This window comes from Parambassis ranga, chromosome 12 (assembly GCF_900634625.1).
Source record: "Parambassis ranga chromosome 12, fParRan2.1, whole genome shotgun sequence".
In the NCBI taxonomy this organism is placed as follows: domain Eukaryota; kingdom Metazoa; phylum Chordata; class Actinopteri; family Ambassidae; genus Parambassis; species Parambassis ranga.
The window spans coordinates 16,070,025-16,091,653 of NC_041032.1; the positions used below are offsets into that span (position 1 = coordinate 16,070,025).

Consider the following 21,629-nt stretch of genomic DNA (forward strand, 5'->3'; position numbering starts at 1 on the left):
TGACGCTGCAGAAACAATCACATGAGAGTCAATTAATAACTCATATTTCTGCTGTGCTGCTTAATGAATCCACTCATTTGCATATATGACAGATAAGATTCTGTTTGAAGAATAATCAAATGTCAGTTTGGCACACACACACACACACACACACACACACACAGATTCGTATCTGATGGTGCAGCGAGGACTCCTCGGGGCAGAGGAAAAAGAGGCGGATTGATCTAAATGTACAAAAACATAAATGTGTGAGGATGATGATGATGATGCCAGTTTAATCTGAAGTGTGTGTTCACTGTTTTATTTCACACATATTTAAAGGATTATTTTATATTAAAGGGGCGACCTCTGCTGTCATATAAATAATTCTAGTTAATAATAAGTCAGAAGACAAATATTCAGACTTCTGAGAGGTCACACCAAAATAAGACATGACAGACAGTCTTGAGAACTTGTGTGTATCTAAAATGTGACTGTTGTTGTTGTTTTGTTCTTATTTCCGTCCTTGCGGACGGACGGCGGTGATGGCTGACCTTGGGCTGGCAGAGACTGGCTCCTGGCGAAGGAAGCGTCTTTCTGACAGCACAAACCGAGCTGAGGACGCCTCAGCGCTGGCATCTGCTCTCAACTCCCTGCACACACACACAGTGTGTGTTTGATTTAAATTCATTTGTTCAGGATCCAGCAGCTCAGTGTGACAGTCAGAAACCGTCGCTTTGATGCAGCCGTCACTCTGTTTGGATTGTGGTGGAGGAGCTCGGCCTCATCCACACACTCACAAACCGCTGCAGAAACCTCTCAGGATAAACTCAGGTCGTGTCTGAACCTGCTCCTCCTTCTGCCCGAGGAGTTGTCTTACTCCTCTGTCCTCCTCCATCACAGTCAGGATGTCCTGTGAGACGCACGCCGCTCCCCCCCCCGCGGCGTCCTGTTTACCAAACTCTCACTTTTTAATGTGACCGTGCTGTGAAAGCAGGTGTTGAGCGGGATAAAGACAGAACTGCAGCGCGCCGCCCGTCCTTCTCTTTGTGGTGTCACTTCCACTCTCCTTCAAACAGGAGGCGTCACTACCTGCAGTGTGCCGCCGCGTCCAGCAGCTGAGGGAGCAGGTGACACAAGCACACTGAAGTCCTGTTCTCCTGCAGAGGACTCTGAGAGCTCCAATCAGACAGAGAGAGAGACAGACAGAGAGACAGACAGAGAGACAGAGAGACAGACAGAGAGAGAGACAGACAGAGAGACAGACAGACAGAGAGACAGAGAGACAGACAGAGAGACAGACAGACAGAGAGACAGAGAGACAGACAGAGAGACAGACAGAGAGACAGAGAGACAGACAGGGAGACAGACAGACAGAGAGACAGAGAGACAGACAGAGAGACAGACAGAGAGACAGAGAGACAGACAGGGAGACAGACAGAGAGACAGACAGACAGACAGAGAGACAGAGAGAGAGACAGGCAGAGAGACAGGCAGACAGACAGACAGAGAGAGAGAGACAGGCAGAGGGAGACAGACAGCTGCAGTGGAGCTGAAGGATGAATTCGCTCCACTTATCTGTTTTTCCATCACTTTGCTGATCGGCTCCTGACCACATGACCTGGACTCATTCAGCTTTTATTTGACTGTTCAGTGGAGGAGCGTCAGGACTCAGAGTCCAGGAGGTTTTCCACTGACTCACAGTGTTAAAAACTGTAAATTAAATCAAATTAAAACATTTCAGAGAAATCTGCCTTTTTGTCAAAGAAAAATTCTGAGATTTAATTCTGACCCAAACATCAGATTTCCAAGATCCAGTTCAGTTTTTATGCTGACTTCGATTCAAAGTTTGAACCTGGAGGTGAAAGATGTAAACTCAGAATTTACAGAGGTTTGCTGTGATCCTCTTCCTGAAGACAGAGGCTGATATTAAGAGAAATGATCTGGAATAAATTCAGATTAATAAACATGGAACCAAACTGAAAACATGAGATTTCATCTGTGTCCTTCTGTCCTGTGGTCGGTCCGTTCACACACTCTGTTTGCAGTGCGCCTGCATATAAACACGTTTCTATACCTGGCTGACAGATTATATAAACCTACAGTGTGAGGGCTAATCCGCTCAGATTATATCAAAGGTCCAAATAAATGATTCCAGGGTCAAACGCAGCGAGGAGAGCTGACACTGACCGGGCTGCGTGTGTGTGTCTGTGGGGGTTAAACAGCCTGAACAGCGTCTGTGTGTGTGTGTCAGTGTGTGTGTGTGTGTGTGTGTGTGTCAGTGTGTGTCAGTGTGTGTGTGTGTGTGTGTCAGTGTGTGGTGCGCCGCGTCCTGCGTAATGGCGCGGTGAGGAGCGCGCGGTCCAGTGCGTAAAATGTGCGGAGCTGCGCTTTTTTAGCCCCACTCCCACGCGCGCTGCTCCTTTTTTTGGATTCTGTGAGAGTCAGAGGGACCGTCGGGGATCCGGTCTGAGGATGGAGCCTCTCTGCAACGGCACCGACCGTGACGCCGCTAACGGGACGAACTGCAGCGACAGCGGCTTCAACCAGTTCGTGCAGCCGGTGTGGCAGATCACTCTGTGGGCTGTGGCGTACTGCAGCATCGTGGCCGTGTCCGTGGTCGGAAACGTGGTGGTGATCTGGATCATTCTGGCGCACAAACGCATGCGGACCGTCACCAACTACTTCCTGGTAAGTGTTTAAAAACGTGTTTTTGTTATTTTGTGCACTTTAGAATCACCTGTTCTTCACTTTGCTGCTCACCAGAGCGAGAAGGTTCTGTAGAGAACTGATCCGGAACTAGGATTATATGACCTAAAGTCACACGATCCATGAATGCGTTCACATTAAGGAGCAGTTGTTGCTTAGTCCTGAAGGGGGCGCCACCACAGTGGTCTAACAATTAGCTCCTAATGCGTCACATGAGTTTTTGATTTCTGAACCAGAAACCAGCACCTGACTCAGTGTCTCACTGCACCCTCTAGTGGTTCATGGTGGTATCACATGAGGGCGTGGTCCGTGGCTAGTAGCTTAGCATGCTACGCTAGTAGAGTCATGTTCGTGGGAAAAATCCTATTCTAGATGCTAACACTGCTAACTCTGCATGGATGCTACGCTAAGCTCACTGCTCAAAGTAGCATTACATGAAGCTAACTTGTTAGCATGCTAACTTCAGTGACATGTTAAAGAATATGGAGGTAAACTGGTGCATTTACATGTTGGAGCTGTAGCCACGCTCTCTCTCCTCCTCAGGTGAACCTGGCCTTCGCCGAGGCCGCCATGTCGGCGTTCAACACAGTCATCAACTTCGCCTACGCCGTCCACAACGAGTGGTACTTTGGTTTGGTTTACTGTCGCTTCCACAACTTCTTCCCCATCGCAGCCATCTTTGCCAGCATCTGCTCCATGACGGCCATCGCACTGGACAGGTTAGCATGTGTGTGTGTGTGTGTGTGTGTGTGCGTGTGAGTGTGTGTGTTCATACCTTAAGGCTGTTCAGGCAGCACATGAGATGCAGCAGTGGTGCAGGGAGGCTCGGTGTCACGGCTCTCACTCCGGCGGTGTTACGGTGAGTTATGAGAAAAGATGGAGGCGCTGCTCGCTGCTTCCTTCAGGCCTCAGATCAGCATCATCTCTTCACTGAGGTTCATGATGTTCTGACATGAACAGACATGAGTGAGGAGACAGAACCACCGACCGAACACACGCTTCAGTCACCCAGCAGCTGCTGTGTTTCTGTCTGTCAGGTACATGGCTATCATCCACCCCCTGCAGCAGAGGCTGTCCTCCACGCAGACCCGCGTGGTCATCGCTGTGATCTGGATCCTGGCCCTGCTCCTGGCCTTCCCTCAGTACCACTACTCAGCCACCGACCTGCTGCCCGGACGCACCGTCTGCTACATCGACTGGCCTGAATACTCCACAGTGGACTTCAAGAAGATGTGAGTATGAAGGTGGCTTCTCCTGCTGGCCAGGAGGGGGCAGCAGACCGAGCCCGTCGGCTCCGGAAAAGAGAAAGAGAGCTGGCGCCCTCCTGTGGTCATACTAACATATTCAATGATCGGGTTAGTCGCTAAGAAAATGGTGGAAAAGCTTCTGGAAGATGTGAGGATTTAAACAGTGTGTGAACTCTCGCTGAGGTCGTGTGTTTAATATTCATACAGAACAAAGAATCATGTGTTTCGTCCAGTACGATCCTACCTCGCCCTCCATCAGAGCTTTGACGTCAGCTCTGGATGTGGAGGAGCTGGTCTTTGTGCTGGAAACCTTCGCGTCCCTCTGGTGGATTGGGGTTCATGCCCGATGTTTCAGGCGGCCGGGACGTCCGGACAGATTCCTGCGGACAGATGTCTGGACAGTGTTTACAGTCAGAAAGCTGAGACATGAGGATGAAGTGTAGAGACGACTTCTGCAGCCTGAGCTCTGTTTAAACACGTTCACTCGTCAGATGAGATGCGTTGGCTCACACAGCCGACAGATTAGCAGGCTGCTCTCTAAACACAGAGACAGAGCTCCTCCACAAACACTCGGTGAGCAGTGATCGAGCTGCTGTAACCGGCCGCACGGCTGATGAACCCGATCAGTTCAGCTCAAGTTCAGGTCGACAAACACAAAAAGATGCTAAAAGAAGGTGCTGCTGCCAGATCAAAGCTGAGAAATCTAAGACTGAGACCCCGTTCTCACTGAGGACATCAATCCAGCTAGAGCAGGATTCGGGCCGTATCTGGATATATCCGGATTGATTTCAGTCCACCTCTCACAGGTGGATCTAGCTGGATCGGCTTACACCTGGTCTGAACGCAAATGCGGCTAGCTAATCCCGCTAGCACTGGGATACTTCTGGTTCACGGGGACAGTGTCCAGGTCGCGTACAAAAGCCGTATGTAAACAACCGTCGAACTAAGACAGCTTTGGCCCGAGTTTATATTCCACAGGGCTGCAAAGGAACAAACTGCTTTTAGAACCGAAAAAAAACGAGCGACACGGGACAAAAAAAACCTGCAAAAGCCTGAACGGACTCTGTATATTACGAGGCGCCACCTAGAGGTTTGGAGGACAACAAAGAAGCCGGGTTCAGCTGGATTGAGTGCGGACACGTGTGTGTGATAGCCAGATTTGAACGTATCCAGTTTAAAGGCTGATCTGGATTCAATCCTGCTCTAGCTGGACTGACCTGTGTGAATGGGGCCAAAAACTCACATTCAGAGAGAGAAGATCACAGAAACAGACATGGAAACAGGCCGTGTGACAGAAAATGAGCTGAGGTGTGTTACAACACGATTAGCTTAGCTTAGCTTAGCTTAGCTTAGCTCGGTCATCTGCCAGCAGATATAAAGCTGAAACAGCAGAGCTGAGAACAGGAAGCGACTTTGACTCTGATTCTAAAAAGAAAGAAAACACATGTTTATTCCTTCAGAGCTGCAGAACTGACAGGAGCTCGTGTATATGCATATCGCACATAATGAGATTAATGTCTAAGAATAAAACCCACGCCCGCTGAACACAGCTCAGGTGTCACCGCTCTGTCAAAACAAACTTGTTTCACAGCTCCTGTTCTCACACCGGCCTTGTTTTATTTTCAGTTTTTCTTACAATATATTTTGATTTTTTCTGTAACATTGTTGTCGTACTCTGGTTTGGTTTAATGTATTTTGTACCTCGGGGGCCACCGTAGATCTCTTTTCGGCGTCCTCGTGTATTTAACGTGCAGGCCAGTTTATTTTAGAATAAACGCTGGCTTCTTCCTCATGTTTCATTTTTTTTTAAACAGATATTATGTGTGTGTGACGCTGCTGATCTACTTCCTGCCGCTTTGCATCATGGGATGGGCGTACACGACCGTGGGCGTCACCCTGTGGGCGAGCGAGATTCCCGGAGACTCATCCGAGCACTACAAAGAGCAGCTCATCGCTAAACGCAAGGTGATGAACCGCACAGACACACACAGACACACACACAGACACACACAGACACACACAGATGCACACACTGCACACACAGACACGCACAGACACACACCTGGGCGTTGCCTCCCCACACACACCATCAGTTAATTGAATGGCTTTTTAATCTGCACATGAAACGCCGGACAGATTAGTCTTCCTGCGGCAGGTGGTGAAGATGATGATCGTGGTGGTGTGCACCTTCGCCGTCTGCTGGCTGCCCTATCACGTCTACTTCCTGCTGCACCAGTTCTTCCCGGACCTGTTCGAGGAGCGCTACATCCAGCAGGTGTACCTGGCCGTCATGTGGCTGGCCATGAGCTCCACCATGTACAACCCCATCATCTACTACTGCCTGAACAGCAGGTGGGCCGGCGGCCGCCCGTCAGCGTGGCTGCACGGGTGTAAGGTAATCTGTGTTTGTGTCTGTAATCCCGGCCGCCTCTCTAATCCCTGCTGCTGTGGAACGCTTGCAGGTTCAGAGCCGGCTTCCAGCAGGTGTTCTGCTGCTGCTCTCCCGCCAACGCCAAAGAGGAGCTGGAGCTCAAATCGCCTCGGTACCTGCAGACACAGGTGTGTGTGAGAGACGAGCGCTCTGACAGCTCCGTAAATCCAATTACTCCAGAAAGTTCCACTGGTGTACGGTTCCCCTGCCTCCTCTGTGACACACACACAACGAGCCCTGACACAAACCAGCGGCCACGTGCATCAAAATACACCTCAGATCAGATCATTCACAAGCCCACATCGACCAATCAGACCGAAGAAGGAGCACAGCGAGCTGCCGGGGCTCTCTGACAGCTAGCATGTAGCAGTTAGCATGTGTGTAGAGGACTGCTGTGTCTGTAAAACCTCTCTGAACCACTAGATGGTGTATTCAGCCCATGTAGCATCGAGTCCACCTTCAGTCCAACCAGAGAGGAAGACTCGGCGCTAGCAGGGAGACATGATGGTGGCGTGCTAGCCTAAGAGAGCTTCAGGGCTCTTTGGAGTGTGTTCAGTGGAACAGGCTGCAATGCATGTTGGTACAGTTAGCATGTTAGCATGTTAGCTTGCTGGCCAGACAGTCAACATAAAACATGCAAACTGAAGCCTGGAGATGTGAGTGATGAGGCTAAGCTAAAAAAATGAAAGGGTGTCTGAGGGAGGAGCTGCATGCTAACACGTCCGTCTGTCCGTCTGTCTGTGCTAAGCTAAGCGTCTCTCTTCAGGTGAGCATGTACCGAGGCAGTCGGATGGAGACCGTGGTTTCCGCCACCGCTCACCCTGCAGCAGCGGAGCAGAAGCGTGCGGAGCTGCCGTCCTGCTCGCAGCCTCACGGGGGCGTCACGCCGGACGGTTTGGGCTCAGAAACACGTCACGGTCCCACTCACGGCATCCACCAGGAGTGACGTCAGTGGCGTTCATCTTTGTACAGATTAAGTGCATTATTCAGCTGTGATGTTTATCTCTGCCCGCCGCGCCGCCATCAGAGGCCTGACAGAAGACCCCCAACATTCCACCACTGCCTGTGGACCCTGAAGGTCCCACAGCAACAACGCCAAGGCTGTGATGCTGTGGCTGAGAGGGCAGCTACAGTGTGAGTGTGTGTCTGTGTGTGTCTGTGTGCGGCTCGCACCTGTTGGACAGGATTAGCCCCTTGTTTTGACAATGTGTGGAGCGGGGCTCGTCTGCAGCGGCGAGGTCACAGGTCAGCTAAATATAGAGACGCAGAGACGGATTGATAACACACCGAAGGAAAGGAAAACATCCAGCGCACACACATCTCTGTTCACAGGCAGACACACAACAGCTGCACACAACCTGGCAGAGCTCAGTGTTTACACAGAGGCTGCTGCTCCGAGCCGCCGACAACACGCGGGAGGAGCCAGACCCAGACTTCACCGACACCTCATCAGACCTGGAAACATGCAAAAAGAAGAGGTGAAGAAAAAAACATTAGATTTAAATTTAAATAATCCAGAATAAATGAATCATCTGGGTCAGACCGTCATGCGTTAATAAGCTCGTCCATCCACGCCCAGCTGCAGCCTCAGAGCCGCTCTGACATCACAGCCTGGCCGGCGCCTCGCTTCTTTCTGCCTCTTTCTGCTTCTAACATCCACTTTCAGGACAAACTGTTCACTTGCTGCCTGAAACGCCCACCCACTGACAGGAGACGATCGGCCATCATCATCCAGGGACAGCGGGTCCCACGGCGTCCTCGGAGAAGCTCCTGGCAGACCTCTGAAACCTGAGGAACGTCTCCAGGACTCATTATGTTAAACGCTTCATGACTTCAGAGCGTGACGGCGTCTGCTGCTTGTAATCAGATTACAATTTACATCATGATATGTAGTCACAGTGGTCTTTGTGTTTCAATATGCCCGAGTGATCACACACAACATGGAGGTATCACTGTGTAAATCATATTGATCGTATCATCAATACAAAAGGTTGAATGTTTGTTTGTTTGTCATAAAAAGAATAAATGTGTATCAGACAGGAACGCTCCTTTGTGTGGCTGAATCCCTGTAATCCACACACACAGACTAATCCGTACACACACACACACACACAGACACACACACAGAGACACACACACACACACACAGATTCTGATTGAATATTAATTGCAGCTGACTCATTCAGCATTAAGCCAAACTGAGAGAGATAAAACCATCCAACACAGACACACACACTGGTTTCATGTGTTTTAACTCTTTCCTCACTCATGCAGTCGTTCAAATTTCCTCTGCTGTGTCATTAATAGAAGGATTAGTTATCTGAGGTGATGGAGGAGGCAGCTGAACGCCTCCACCTGCAGCAGGTGAAGCTTCTGTTATGACAGAGACTAGATTTCTGTATAATAATATACACACAGATATGAAACCTTGAATCCAGGAACAGGAAGTCCATGGTTTTGGCTCTGTTTTAACCCTTTGTGTGTCAGCTTTGATTAATTTAGGACGGACAGCACTTCCTGGTGGCCTCTGATTGGTCGGAACCAAGCGTGGTTCAGCGCGAGCTCACAGCGTGGAGCCTGACACAGGGCATTCTTGGATTTCTGAGGTCATTTTCAGAATGATCAAAGCCTTTCATTAACACGTTCGAACCTGCAGCTCAAACAAAACAAAGATGGACGCCTGGAGGAACAACAGTGACGCAGGCCACGCTGTCAGCATCACCGGCTGATCCTGCTCCACCCGTGTGCTTTATGAGCCACACGTCCATCAGGATGAACGAAAGCAACACAAAGAACGTGCTGCTGCTCAGGAGCCAGGAGAGGCGCTCCCTCATGAGGCTCCTTTCTCCTCCTCTGGTCATCTACTGGTTTTAATACTCCAAAACCAGGAGTCTGGCTCCACCTAGCTGCTACACTGCTCACTGCACTAAAGCAAATTACAGTTTTGCCCTGAAAAAAAAGAGTCAGATAAAAGTCACATCAGCTGTTGCTGAGCCTCGGTGGCTCTGACTCAGTCTTCCACAGAAAGCCACAATCTTTTCTAGGAAATGAAGGTCACTGCTGCAGGTGAGCCTGAAGCTGACAGAACAGCCGTCAGACTTTGACTGAGTGATAATAGCTGCAGATAAAGAGCAGATAAACGGGTCAAACTCCTCCGCCCGTCAGCAGCTCGGGGTGAACGTCAGCCCACGCCTGCCAGACGCTCCGCAGGGCTGCAGTCAGCACAAACACTCGTTTCACACTTTGTATATTTAGTTTATTTACATCTAAAATGTCTCCTCACACACCAATTAACCCACGACACGTCTTACATTCATAAAAACATTAAAGATTCACACCTTCACAGGAAGAGACAGTACAGACAGGAGCGGCGGCCGCCGGCGGGCGGCTCGCCGTGATCCTCAGTGCACAGAGAGAAACGTTGAAGGCACGGTGGTGGAGGCATGGTGGTGGAGGAGGAGGCACGGTGGTGGAGGAGGAGGTGGAGGAGGAGGAGGAGGAGGTGGAGGAGGGTTGCAGAGCAGCAGCCTGCACACAGAGGAGGTATTTTCCCTTGTTGTTCATGCGTCTCCCTAGAATTACAGTAAATGGCGCTGCGCTGCACAGCGAGCAGAGCAGCAGCCTGGACACAGTGACCCGTCGGCCTTTGGCTTCACAGTGCAGAGAAACATGGCGGCGCTCCACCCGTGTGTGTGTGTCTCAGTTGTGTGTGGTCACAGAGTCCACAGCACCGGGTGTGTGTGTGTCAGTCTGTGTGGTGTTGGAGCAGAGGGTCTCGTTCTTCAGTCGAAGGGCCGTGGTTTCCTTTTGGTGCGCCGCCACCTTCAGGCTTATTTTTCTGGGACCAGAAGAAGAAAGGAGAAGTTATCAGCTGATCAGAGCCACGTTCAAACGCTCTGAGGCCTCAGCAGCACGCGTCATGGAGCCACTAGATCCTCTCTTGGAGTCCAGCGTTTCTGCTTTGGCTCCGATTGATCCGACATTCCTCCCACAGCCACAGAGACTGCTCTGCTCACTACACCACCTAGTGGTTTAAACTGGTCTTGCACAAAGGTAAGGTCCATGCTGAGTACGTTAGCATGGACCTTTGGTGTTGGAGGATTTCTGATTCTGTCCTCCACCCACATGCTAACTGCTACTAGCTAGCTTTTAAAGACGCCCGTTTCCTCTTTGATGTGATTGGCTGACGTTAGCGTCAGCTGAGACCTCAGAGGGTTAAAAACACCTCCTCAACCCACTGCAGACAATCTGAAAACAAACGTCAGTTTTTTTTATAAATAAAGTTTTAATTACACCAAAAACACACCAACGGTTCAGAGCGACCACGCCGCAGCGCTGACGCCATGTTTGTTTATTATTGTCTCACACCGTGGATCACATGACCCTCAGGCGTTGTGCTGTGCAGTGTGTGTGTGTGTGTGTGTGTGTGTGTGTGTGCACCCACCTGAGTTACCCATGATACTTTTCTCCTGCGTGCCACCGCTGTGCGAGCCTTTAACCGGCTCTTTATCGGAGGCCTAAAACACGACCAGACGTCTTAATGTGAGCCGACTACAGACACAGTCAGAGCGATTTGTTCTGGTCTGATTGAAGCAGTTTGTTTAGTTTCTAGAAGGTGGGTGTGCAGAGAGTGTGTGTGTGTGTGTGTGTGTGTGTGTGCATGCAGTGTCTGATGGCAACACATCGGTCCATGCAGTTAATTCAGCCGACATGCGGATCTGTTAATTTAGAGTTTTCAGGTGGAAACACGAAATTTGCAACTCGACATTAATCAGAAAAGACAAAATATATAAAGTTTCACATAAATCTACATTATTGATTGTTCTTTATATAATATAAATATTTGTTTAAATTTGATTCACGCATTCAGAAAACAAAATCCTAAATCAACTCATTTCCACCAGAATTAACTGATAATAAATAAATCGTAATAATTTGTCATTAGAGGATGGAGTCAGGTCTACGAACCGAGGGGTGTCCCACCACAGTGGAGATCACCACGGCGTGACGAGCCCTCTGCAAACACAAGCCATAAACAATAACAGCCTTTAAATTGTCCGAGTGATGTCTGAAGCCTTTAGCTCAGCGCGCGGCTTTACGACCCGCTGACCACACCATGACAGAGGATCCGACTGTAAGACCGGCAGAGCCGAGGCAGGGAGGCTAATCTGATGACACGTGACGGCCGCAGCAGTTAATGCTAACGCTAAGCTTAGCAAAGCTAGCTGCAGGACTACCAAACAGTCTGAGAGGACAATATTATTACTATCGTGGAGCTAAGTTGCAGCTCGCTCACTAAGAAAATGGCTGCTAGCTGATCAATGAACGCATCATTACCACCACCGTGCTTCAGCTAATTACTGATGAAGACGAACAGGAAGTTTCTGCTTTGCTGTCAGTCAGAGAAGCTTTAAAGAGGGATGTGCGGTGTTATCTGAATGAAATGTCAGCGGAGGAGCAGGAGTGAGTGAAACACACTGCACTTCACAGGAGGAGCGTTTATTAGAGCAGGTCAATCAGAGCCTCCTCAGAGCAGTCGCTCCTGCTGCTTTCCCGTCCTGTTCGGGGGAGAACATGCGTCACTGCGCGCCATGCTGGTACATGCAGACAAACGCCACGCCGTGCACGCCTTACCTTCACTCTGTGATGCACCAGGGCGGCGACGACGACGGTGGCCAGACCCAGCGCTATGAAGCCGTACTGCATGATCTCCATGACGGCGGGGAGAACGACCAGGTTGGTGTGGAAGGTCTTGAGGACGGGGCCGTCGATGTAGCCGTTCTGAGGAAGAGGAGCGGCGGTTAGAGCGCGTGCAGAGTCAGCGTGCACACCTTTAAATGGAAACACTCACCTCCTCGAACCAGATCATGGGCATCACCACCTCTGAAATCTTTCCGGTTTCTCTACAAGGACAAGAACTCTCAGGTCAAAGCAGAGGTCAGAGGTCACAGAGAAAAGACAGGACGAGCAGGACACCACACACAGAACCATAAAAACATGATGACAGTGGACGGGTCTGATACTGACGTGATTCCGGACACTCTCTTCATGTAGAGGTTGAGCTGCAGGCGGATGGCCACGTTCAGAGGGACGCCGGTAGGCTGCAGAGGGACAGGACAGAGACAGCTGCCTCAGAGAGGACACACGGAGGAGGACACCTCCAAGGACACATTCAAACCTCCAACCAACGGCTGAAGACCAAACACATTCTGCAGGACATTATGCTACAATCAGGGCGCTACATGATTAGCGTTTCAGTGCTGGACGACAGCTAAAGCTCTGGAGTCCAGTTAAGGAGGTGTTTTATTGATCAGTGGAAGTTGCACAATGCAGCTGAAGTTTGGATTTTCCTCCAGCACAGAGCATCACTCTAACTCACACTGACACACACAGTGTAGCTGAACGGGCTGAAGCCGGCTCTGAAAGCTTCTCTGGCAGGACCAGCAGGGACCCAGCCAGGTCCAGGCCTCCAGAGCTGCATCCTGGCGGGCTGAAGTCACTGATGACTGCGGGCTGTGCTGGACTCACAGACCAGCTCTGGGTTCAATCTCAGATTGTCTCCAACAACAGACGGCTCGGCGGCGCTCTGACTGCTGAATCAGACAATAGAGTCAATTATCGTAAAACGTAAGAACCAGCTGGATCTCCTCCATCACAAATCAGTTTCAACCAATCAAAGAGGAACAGTGTCCTCACAGAGCGTCCTCACAGAGCGCCCTCACAGAGCGCCCTCACAGAGCGCCCTCACAGAGCGTCCTCACAGCTCATAAACAGCTGGTAAGTCGGTCAGGTTCTGTTGTGTGTTGCTTATATAAACCATCTCAGACTGAGCCATGGTTTAATCGGCTCCAGCTGTGAAGGATCAATTTTTGAAAAATGTCTCACTCCTCACATCTCACTCCATTAACTGCTGTCCCAGTGCTGCAGCCTCGGCACAGACACACCTCTGTGGAAGGAGGACCGAGCTGTCAGAGGAGGACCGAGGAGGACTGAGCAATTTGTGAGGACGTATGGACATGGATCTGTTTATTTGGACGCAGATTTCAGAGCCGTGGACACGGGGCAAACAGAGCAGGAGGAAGTGGAGGAGGCGTGCAGAGGCTGGCAGAGCCAGCAGCAGTGAGGACTGAGGAGTCCAAAACAAGAAGTGCTGATACAGACATTAGAGCAACATGAGCCTCATGACTCACTGAGTCACTCATTACTGCAATAAACCATCATTCACACCCTGTTGATAAACTCAACCTCTCAAATAAACCTTCAGATCAATAAACCCTGAGGTTTCCACAGCACTCACAGGATGACCACAAGTATGTGGACACCCTGATTGTCCGTTATTCAGTGTGTTCGGACATTTGATGGACAAACACTCATTGATCCCTGCTGCAGCTTCAGAGCAGATCATGAGGATCTGGATGATCACTGTGTGTCTGTCCGCACAGACATAACTCAAAGAAATGATCTTCACTGTTTGTGAGGAAGACCTCGTCTGTTCTGACCTCTGACCTCATCACCCTTCATCAGACTTTAGAACTCGGACAGGCTGGCTGTCCACATACTTTTGGTCTGTGTGTACTGTCTCTAGTTACCACACTAATATTATCTGAGAGCTGTGCGTGGCTCAAAGCATGAAGGGACCACGTCACCATGACGACAGGGAGCTGGTTCGCTATGGGGGCACACGATGTGTTTAAAGAGGTGAGGTGGTTAGCTGTTAGCTGTTAGCTGTCCTGTAAACACCACCCTGTCCGCTCACACTGGAGGCAGCGTGGAGATGCTGACCTCCTAATTTGAATAATCTGATATGTGACCTTTGAACCCCGTTTCAGTTGACGCCGTGTTTTTATTGGTGCTACTTATCTTTGGCTTGGCTGGATTTTTAAAAAATGTTTCCCTGATATTAGCATTATGTAGCATGCCCAAAAGCTACATTTAAAATAGATCAGCTAAACAACATTAATTGTGTGCGTTCTAATTCAATTAGTTGATTACTCGTCTCAATAATCCAGAGATTAGTAGTTGTTAGTATCAAAGCATGTCGCACATAATGACATAATAACACACGTGTATGTTTGTATAATCTCAGGTTATAAATCATTTGCTGAGCAGCAGGGTTCTATGGTTCCTCACAGACCTCTGCACTGAGCTGATGTGAAACATGAAGCAGAGTCTCTTCTGGACCGAACAGAAACTGTTCGAGTGTCGTAAAGTTTAACTTCCAGCAGAGCAGCAGCTGGGTTTAATGAAGAGCTCCATCTGCAGGCTGCTGTCTGCCAGCAGGACCCAGAGAGACACAGGGCCACGGGCCAGGAGCCTGGAGCTCAGGTGGCATGACAAGACCAGGACCCGCACAGGCACGCAGACACACAGAAACCACAGCAGCCACGTCAGAGAACACAGAGCTGCTGGATGGAGACGTCTCAGAGTTATGATGATGATGTGATGATGTGAGCGGAGCGGGCCAACGTTCCAGCATCAGGACACATCTGACACTGAAGCAGGACTACAGACCTGCCACAGGTCCCGTCAGACGACCTTCATCCACACTATCAAACCACCTCTGAGTGCTGGTCTATCAGAGACCTCGATGAAGACCAGACCTCCCTCCAACAATCCAAGAGGTCTACTTTTGTTTTTAACCATCTTTACAAACCACTTCTCATCCGCTCGTCCCAAATTAGTTTCATTTCTCTCCTGGAGCTGTTGATCAGCATGTTGCTCACATGTGACTCCATCATGGCTTCCTGCTGGTTGCTGAGGAGGACGGATGTCTGTTTTGTCAGTCTGTGGCTGTGATGTGGTCTTATTGTTACTGAACATTCCTCCATTCTGTCCTACATGAAAAACAAACTTTACAGCTGTAAACATTAACCCAGCCCAGCTGCAGTCGACTGGCACAGTGTGTATCAGCTTTTATTGGAGCCATAGAACACAAACAGCTGCAATTATGGTGGAATAAGCCAATTTCCAATTACCTTATCGAGATAAAGATTAGATACTTCAGGTGAGGATCACACAGGCACGGTTGCATAAGGGCTTTATCAGCGTGTAATACTGCCGTGTCATTATCCACACGCAGGTTACTGTGCCGTTATCGAGCGCTGAGGCTGATATGATCAGCGCCTTGAAGGAAAACAGACCCAAAGTTCATCTCCTGATCCATCTGCACCTTATCTGCACCGAAGCTCCGAGCTTAATGTGACGGATGCCACCGTGACGCCGCTCGCTTCATCGCTCTCTAATCGCTCTGTGTTTAGATTCAAAGCTCCAAACCTGCTTTGAATCTAAACATAAGAAGGAAGTGTCGGTGTCGTCGAGAGACACACAGAAACCAGAAGAAGCCCGACAAACGTCTGTGGTTAACTAGCGTGCAGACACACAGGATGCTCGTGCCACACTTCACTTCTGTCAGTCAGCAAGAATACACCGTGCACACACAACAGCAGCTCAGCTGCAGGGCAGAGAGGGCGGAGAGGGCGCGGCCGACAGAGATCTAAATGATTATTATTTCAAACGTGTTTTGGGACGCGAAGGATTACAGAATAAAGTTAATTCATCTCATAAAACTGTTGCTTAACGAGCTTAAAGAAGCATCAGACACAGACCTCTGCAGATCTGAGTGCTGCACCAAGACTGAGATTTGATTTCCGCTCAGATTTTCTGGATATCCTGCTCACATACTTCAGCTCACTGGAGAATACATCATAAGACCAGGATGCTGTGTGTGTGTGTGTGTGTGTGTGCGCACTCACTGGGTGGATGTCGATGAACAGGCCGTGCTCCTCCTCAGTGGGATGAAGACCCTGGACGTAGTCCAGCAGCACAGGATCAGCGTTGTAGAAGTGAGGCTGAGAGATGAAGGTCGGAGAGTCTGTGGAGGAGGAGGAACGATATTTACCGATCTGTTCATAACAGTGACGGGTTCTAAATAAAGCCCGATCAGTCACAGCGAGCTTAGAGAAACCTTAGAGTCAGGAGAAAACAGATAGGAAATAGCAGGGGGTCCCCTTTTGTCAGTCGTAAACCTAAGTTGAAGATAAGTTCTCCAGGAGAATGATCACTGTACCATACGAGCGACTTTATGACGCCCCATAAAAGCTTACACCTCTTCCCCCATGTAAGTTCACTTTAAGTCCTAACATCTAATAGGCTGTGGGTCAAATCTGAGAGTGACCAGGAAAAAATCTGGATTTACAACCTTAGCTTGATATCAACCAGAGCTTTCTCCAAAGAGCAGACAACAGCTAACAGAGGAAATGAATTACAAAAGTCTATGAGAAGTAAGGAAATGACACACTTCTCAATACATTCAGTGTACCTGTCTGCCTTTGATCTTCTGTAAAACTTCCTTAACACATAAGTAATATGCATAGAGAAATGAAAACTTCATGTTAGGGACACACTTCTAGATATGTGGACCCACACCACATAACAACATCATACAAAATAAAATCTTTCACCTAACAAGGAGCGGCGACCAATGAGAACACGCCGACCGATCATGTGACAGGAAGTGCTGTACACTCACTGTAGCGGCAGCTGCTGACGTTGAGCAGGCCGGACTGCCTGCAGGGGCAGAAGCCTTCGTTGGGAGCGTACTCGGTCCCGTTGGCGAACAGATTCTTCGATGATGAGAACCGATACAGAGGGACGCCCTTAAAGTCGCCGGAGCGCTGATAGATGAACTCCATGGATCTGCAAACAGGGAAGCTGCCTCGTAAAGGAAAGAGTGAGAGAGAGACACGGGACCGACAGAAAGAGGAGGCGCGCCCACCTGCAGGCGTCGGGGCTGTAGAAAGGTAGGGTGCTCTCTTTAGTCAGGAAGGGGGGCCACATCTGGCCAGCTGTTCCATTGATCATGTTGCACTGAGGAGTCCTCCAGTAGCTCAGCTGTTAGAGAGAGAGAGAGAGAGAGGACGTCAGTACGACCCACAAACACAGGAGGAGGACCTGATCAGATCAACGGGAAGCAGGCGCCTCACCTCCTTCAGTCCGTTCCAGGAGTCGACTCTGTGGACCTTCCTGATGTCGTCCTGTCCGGTGAAGATGGTGAACAGGCCGGTGTTGGAGTTGTTGAACTGAAGAAAAGACAAACACACCAAGCGCGTCAGCAGTCACTCCCCTGGCCGCCGTGCTGCGTTCACTGACGGCTGTGCACCTCCCTGTTCTCCTCCTCTTTCATCTCTGCCTCTGAATTCAATCTTTTTTCTTTTAAATATACGACATCCTTCGAACACCGTCACGCTCTCATCCATCTTCAGCTCCTCTGCAGGCTGGAGGTCGTAAACCTGACCCCCTCAGAGAGTCATAAACCACCCACACCCCCTCACCTCGGTGAAGAGGCCGAACTTCCCCGAGGTCGGCAGCATGCCGGGCAGGTATTTGTTAAGGAATTCCACCAGGCCGCTGTCGTAGCCCCACATCAGCTCCCCGACCGTCTTCGTGAGGAAGGGCCCCTCGTTGAAGGTCTTGAAGGTGGCGCTGATCATTAAACGCAGCGCGAAGGGAAGGTTCTCCAACATCACAGCCGCGCCCTGAAGGACACACGAACAGCGGTGAGAAGACGAAGAGGAGGAGGAGGAGGAAGGAGGAGGAGGAGGAAGGAGGAGGAAGGAGGAGGAAGGAGGAGGAAGAGCAGGAGGAGCAGGAGGAGGAAGAGGAGGAGGAGGAGGAGGAAGAGGAAGGAGAAGGAGGAGCAGGAGGAGGGGGGGAGGAAGAGGAGGAGTAGGAGGAAGGAGGAAGAGGAGGAGGAGGAGGAGGAGCAGGAGCAGGAGGAAAGAGGAGGAGGAGTAGGAGGAAGAGGAGGAGGAGGAGGAAGAGCAGGGTGAAGGAGGAGGAAGGAGGAAGGAGGAGGATGAAGGAGGAGGAGGAAGGAGGAGAAGGAGGAGGAGGAGGAAGGAAGAGAAGGAGGAGGAGGATGAAGGAGGAGGAGGAGGAGGAAGAGCAGGGTGAAGAGCAGGGTGAAGGAGGAGGAAGAGCAGGAGGAGGAGGAGGAGCAGGAGGAGGAGGAAAGAGGAGGAGGAGCAGGAGGAGGAGGAAGGAGGAGGAGCAGGAGGATGAAGGAGGAGGAAGGAGGAGGAAGAGCAGGGTGAAGGAGGAGGAAGGAGGAGGAAGAGCAGGGTGAAGGAGGAGGAAGGAGGAGGAGGAGAAGGAGGAGCAGGAAGAGCAGGGTGAAGGAGGAGCAGGAAGAGCAGGAGGAGGAGGAGGAGGAACAGGAGGAGGAGGAGGATGAAGGAGGAGCAGGAGGAGCAGGGTGAAGGAGGAGCAGGAAGAGCAGCAGGAGGAGGAGGAGGAAGAGCAGGAGGAGGATGAAGGAGGAGCAGGAGGAGCAGGAGGGGGGGGGGCAGGCCTTACCAGGACCAGCATGTTTGGGATGGTGACCACGTCGGACTCGTTCCCCACCGACATGGACGGCTCGAAGTAGTAGCGCCTGTACTCTCTGTAGGACACCGTGTTGTTGGGGTGAAACGTGATGTTCTCCTTCTGCAGGCGCTTCCTGCAAGAAGAGAAACAAGATGAGCAAAGGAGGAGGTCGGCTCAGTGTGCAGGAGGGCCGGGCCGGCCAACAGTCGCCTCCAAAGGGTTAAAGGATAAAAAAAGCCAAGATGGCGGCAGCAGATGTGGAGCTGTCAGTCTTGATGCTACATGCTAACTGCTACATGCCACATTAAACCACACAGCAGCAGCAGCAGCGTCTCCCCACACAGCATGAAAAGAAATAAAAGATTGTTTTTACGACCACACTTTGATTCATTCATGCACACGGCGTGCACGGGGAGCTAACAGGAAGTCACACAGCAGGATCCTGGATTGCACGAGCAGCTGCATGAGGCCGAGCCAGAGGCAGACGTCAGAGGCGGGCCCCCTTCAGGTCTAAGTGTGATGAGTATTAATCGATACCACACTCCTGGGAGCGGGTCCAGCACGAAGCTCCGTCTGCTTCCACAGAACTCTGCTGAATGTAGGTCAAGACGTGCTGCAGCTGCCTCTATGGACAGAACACACAATCGCCTGGGTGCGTTATGTACACATGTTGGCCGGAGTCCAGACTGCACAGCAGGCCAGGACACCGTGTTCCAGAGCGCACACGCTGCCGATGCTTCTCAGCAGTTTGCCTGTTTTTAAGGAAAACGTCAGACGGAGCTGACCCAACGGGCCGACAGGTACCTGTAGACGTACGGCCCCCGCTGCTCCACCATGGGCTTCTCCCCGTTCAGGATCTCCTTCGGGTTCAGGACGTTGAAAAAGTAGACGGACATGAAGAAGGGCACGGGGACGTCCTTCCACATGGTGTAGGACAGCTCGTTCTTCGGATCGATCACCGTGTTCTGAGGAGAATAGAGACTTTTGCTCAGATTCAAAGATGGTCCAACACATTCGCTCAGGTTAGGCAGCGAGCCGCAGCCGGTGCCGTTTAGTCCATGTTTGGACACTTTTTGGACACAGTGCTCCACTACGGGTCGTCGTCACAGCAGACCCAGATCTGCCCCTCGGTGTCATTACATGCAGGTAATTTTAACACTTCAGGTTCGTGTGTGTGTGTGTGTGTGTGTGTGTGTGTGTGTGTGTGTGTGAAGCAGTGAGGTCCACACCCACCAGCTCATCGATCACAGAACAGATCTACAACTTTCACTCACTTATTTCACTTCAAGTGTGTGCGCGTGCACGCGCCTGTTATCAGTTATTGTGTTCGCTCACGTGGCCGCTCGTGAAGCCCTTCAGGACAGGTAAGAGCGTCTCGCGCGCTGCTTTTACCTTCACGATCTGGTCGTCGATGATGATTGGACCCACGAAGGTCAGAACCGTCCCGAAGAACACCGCCAGGACCCCCAGCACCACGAAGACCACGGCCACCCTGGACTTATTGATGGCCATGTTGTTGTTGTTGTTGTTGTTGTTGTTGTTGTTGTGCGGCTCTCTTTTGTTTAACTTTCTGTTAGCGGAGCGGCTAACGCGCAGCTAGCTAGCTGTGAGTGTTTCTCGGAGCTTCGCGGTCACGCGGAGCGGCTCATGCTCGGTCACAGCCCGCTGTCTCCCGCCGGCTGATCGCTCTGATCGATCACAACCGGCGGCCGTCTGCCGCCGCTGTACTTATAGGCTTCTGAACACGCCTCTGCTGCGCGGGGGATTCTGGGAAATGCAGTCCTACACGGTACACACTGGACCAGCGCCTGATGAACACACACTCTTTATCTTTTTCAAAGTAAAACGTAAAAAATACAACAAATAAAAAGCTTTTAAAAAACTAAATACACTCACGGCTGGTTTATTCCTATTTTTTCTTTTATTTTGAAAAGCTTGTGTTTATCCTTCTCTTATTTTGAAACATTATAAAAACAATACGTTTTTCTTTCTTTAACCCTTCATTATACGGCGTAACACTTTAACAGTTTGTTCACATTTTTGTCGCTTATTTATAAAACACTCGTCCTGCTTTTATTTTGAAAGGCTATTATATCAGACCCCATTAAACAAAAAAACAAAAACTAATATTACTATTAATACTAAACTATATTTAACAAGCTGTTTATCCCAGTACATGAGGTGATATCTTAGATTATTTTGAAACATGACATATTAAACATTATTTTGAAGAATGAAGAGAAAATCAGGATCAGATATAATTTGACAGCACAAAAATAATTATTCTGAAAGTTTTCCTTGATGTAACTCACCTTTATTATCTGGTCCTTCATCACTGTTGGTCCCATGACTGCAGAAATGATTCCAAACATCAGCGTCAGAATCCCTGCCCCAATAAATCCAAGCGCCACTTTGGATTTATTGATCGCCATCATTACTAGTATTGATCAGCTGATAAAATGTGAGAGAGTTTGCAGGGTATTGGAGCACAGACACGAGCAGAGAAGGAGCAGCCAGCTGTGCAGCCTGTGTTTATACCCTGCAGACTCCTCCTCCTCCTCCTCCTCATCTTCATCACTTCTATCTTAATAATGCATGCACAGTCACAATGAAGTCAGATGACAGGCGACAGGGTAATTATTGATGTTAAAAAGTCAATATGTAGGAGGTCCAGCATCCACGCCGTCCTGTCCTGCTGATTTAAAGGAAGATAATGATGACCTCTGCTCTACTCTCCTTAGTTTGGCTCATACTGGTAATATCGTCTCATAATCTGTGTTTACTGTCTTCCTGTAGTTTTGTGCCTTGCTCGTTCTCTCTCTCTCTTTGCAGGTCTCAGACCTGCATACTCACCTGAAGTCCGGCCCCTGATCTCTCCTGTGCTCATTGACTTCATCAGC

The 21,629-nt window shown here is 50.0% G+C and overlaps 2 protein-coding genes across 8 annotated transcripts; one reads left to right on the forward strand and one right to left on the reverse strand.

The window, feature by feature from the left end:
- The first annotated feature begins 2,298 nt into the window (after positions 1-2,298).
- On the forward strand, positions 2,299-8,409 carry tacr1b (tachykinin receptor 1b). Of its 2 annotated transcripts, none has more exons than XM_028417822.1 (7): positions 2,299-2,670; positions 3,232-3,407; positions 3,726-3,920; positions 5,750-5,900; positions 6,072-6,287; positions 6,398-6,494; positions 7,133-8,409. In XM_028417822.1, the coding sequence occupies exons 1-7, from the start codon at positions 2,455-2,457 to the stop codon at positions 7,360-7,362; spliced, it is 1,281 nt and encodes a 426-aa protein (XP_028273623.1). In that variant the 5' UTR covers positions 2,299-2,454; the 3' UTR covers positions 7,363-8,409. The 2 variants fall into 2 exon arrangements, with proteins under 2 accessions (XP_028273623.1, XP_028273624.1); XM_028417823.1 differs by having other exon boundaries at positions 6,091-6,287.
- A 1,191-nt stretch (positions 8,410-9,600) lies between these two features.
- Positions 9,601-21,240, reverse strand: scarb1 (scavenger receptor class B, member 1). 6 transcript variants are annotated; one of them, XM_028418598.1, is made up of 14 exons: positions 21,042-21,240; positions 19,534-19,694; positions 18,721-18,862; positions 17,697-17,900; positions 17,349-17,444; positions 17,141-17,256; positions 16,895-17,061; positions 16,119-16,237; positions 12,394-12,467; positions 12,218-12,269; positions 12,001-12,147; positions 11,335-11,382; positions 10,811-10,883; positions 9,601-10,204 (listed from the first exon to the last, which is right to left on the reverse strand). In XM_028418598.1, exons 1-14 carry the CDS (start codon positions 21,162-21,164, stop codon positions 10,197-10,199), a joined length of 1,530 nt encoding a protein of 509 aa, XP_028274399.1. In that variant the 5' UTR covers positions 21,165-21,240; the 3' UTR covers positions 9,601-10,196. The 6 variants fall into 6 exon arrangements, with proteins under 6 accessions (XP_028274399.1, XP_028274400.1, XP_028274402.1 ...); XM_028418599.1 differs by lacking the exon at positions 21,042-21,240 and adding an exon at positions 20,122-20,498; XM_028418601.1 differs by lacking the exon at positions 11,335-11,382 and having other exon boundaries at positions 21,042-21,239.
- Between the last annotated feature and the right edge of the window lie 389 nt (positions 21,241-21,629).

What these genes read in the sequence shown, in the direction of transcription:
- tacr1b (XM_028417822.1), top strand. Translation starts at nt 2,455, where the DNA reads ATGGAGCCTCTCTGCAACGGCACCGACCGTGACGCCGCTAACGGGACG. An exon ending in AGCTCATCGCTAAACGCAAG is followed by an intron (nt 5,901 to 6,071) that starts GTGATGAACCGC and finishes AACGCCGGACAG; the next exon opens with ATTAGTCTTCCTGCGGCAGG. An exon ending in CTCGGTACCTGCAGACACAG is followed by an intron (nt 6,495 to 7,132) that starts GTGTGTGTGAGA and finishes GTCTCTCTTCAG; the next exon opens with GTGAGCATGTACCGAGGCAG.
- scarb1 (XM_028418598.1), bottom strand. Translation starts at nt 21,164, where the DNA reads ATGATGGCGATCAATAAATCCAAAGTGGCGCTTGGATTTATTGGGGCA. An exon ending in CGTCAGCAGCTGCCGCTACA is followed by an intron (nt 16,238 to 16,894) that starts GTGAGTGTACAG and finishes CCTCCTCCACAG; the next exon opens with ACTCTCCGACCTTCATCTCT. An exon ending in TGTTCATCGACATCCACCCA is followed by an intron (nt 12,468 to 16,118) that starts GTGAGTGCGCAC and finishes GTCCCTCTGCAG; the next exon opens with CCTACCGGCGTCCCTCTGAA.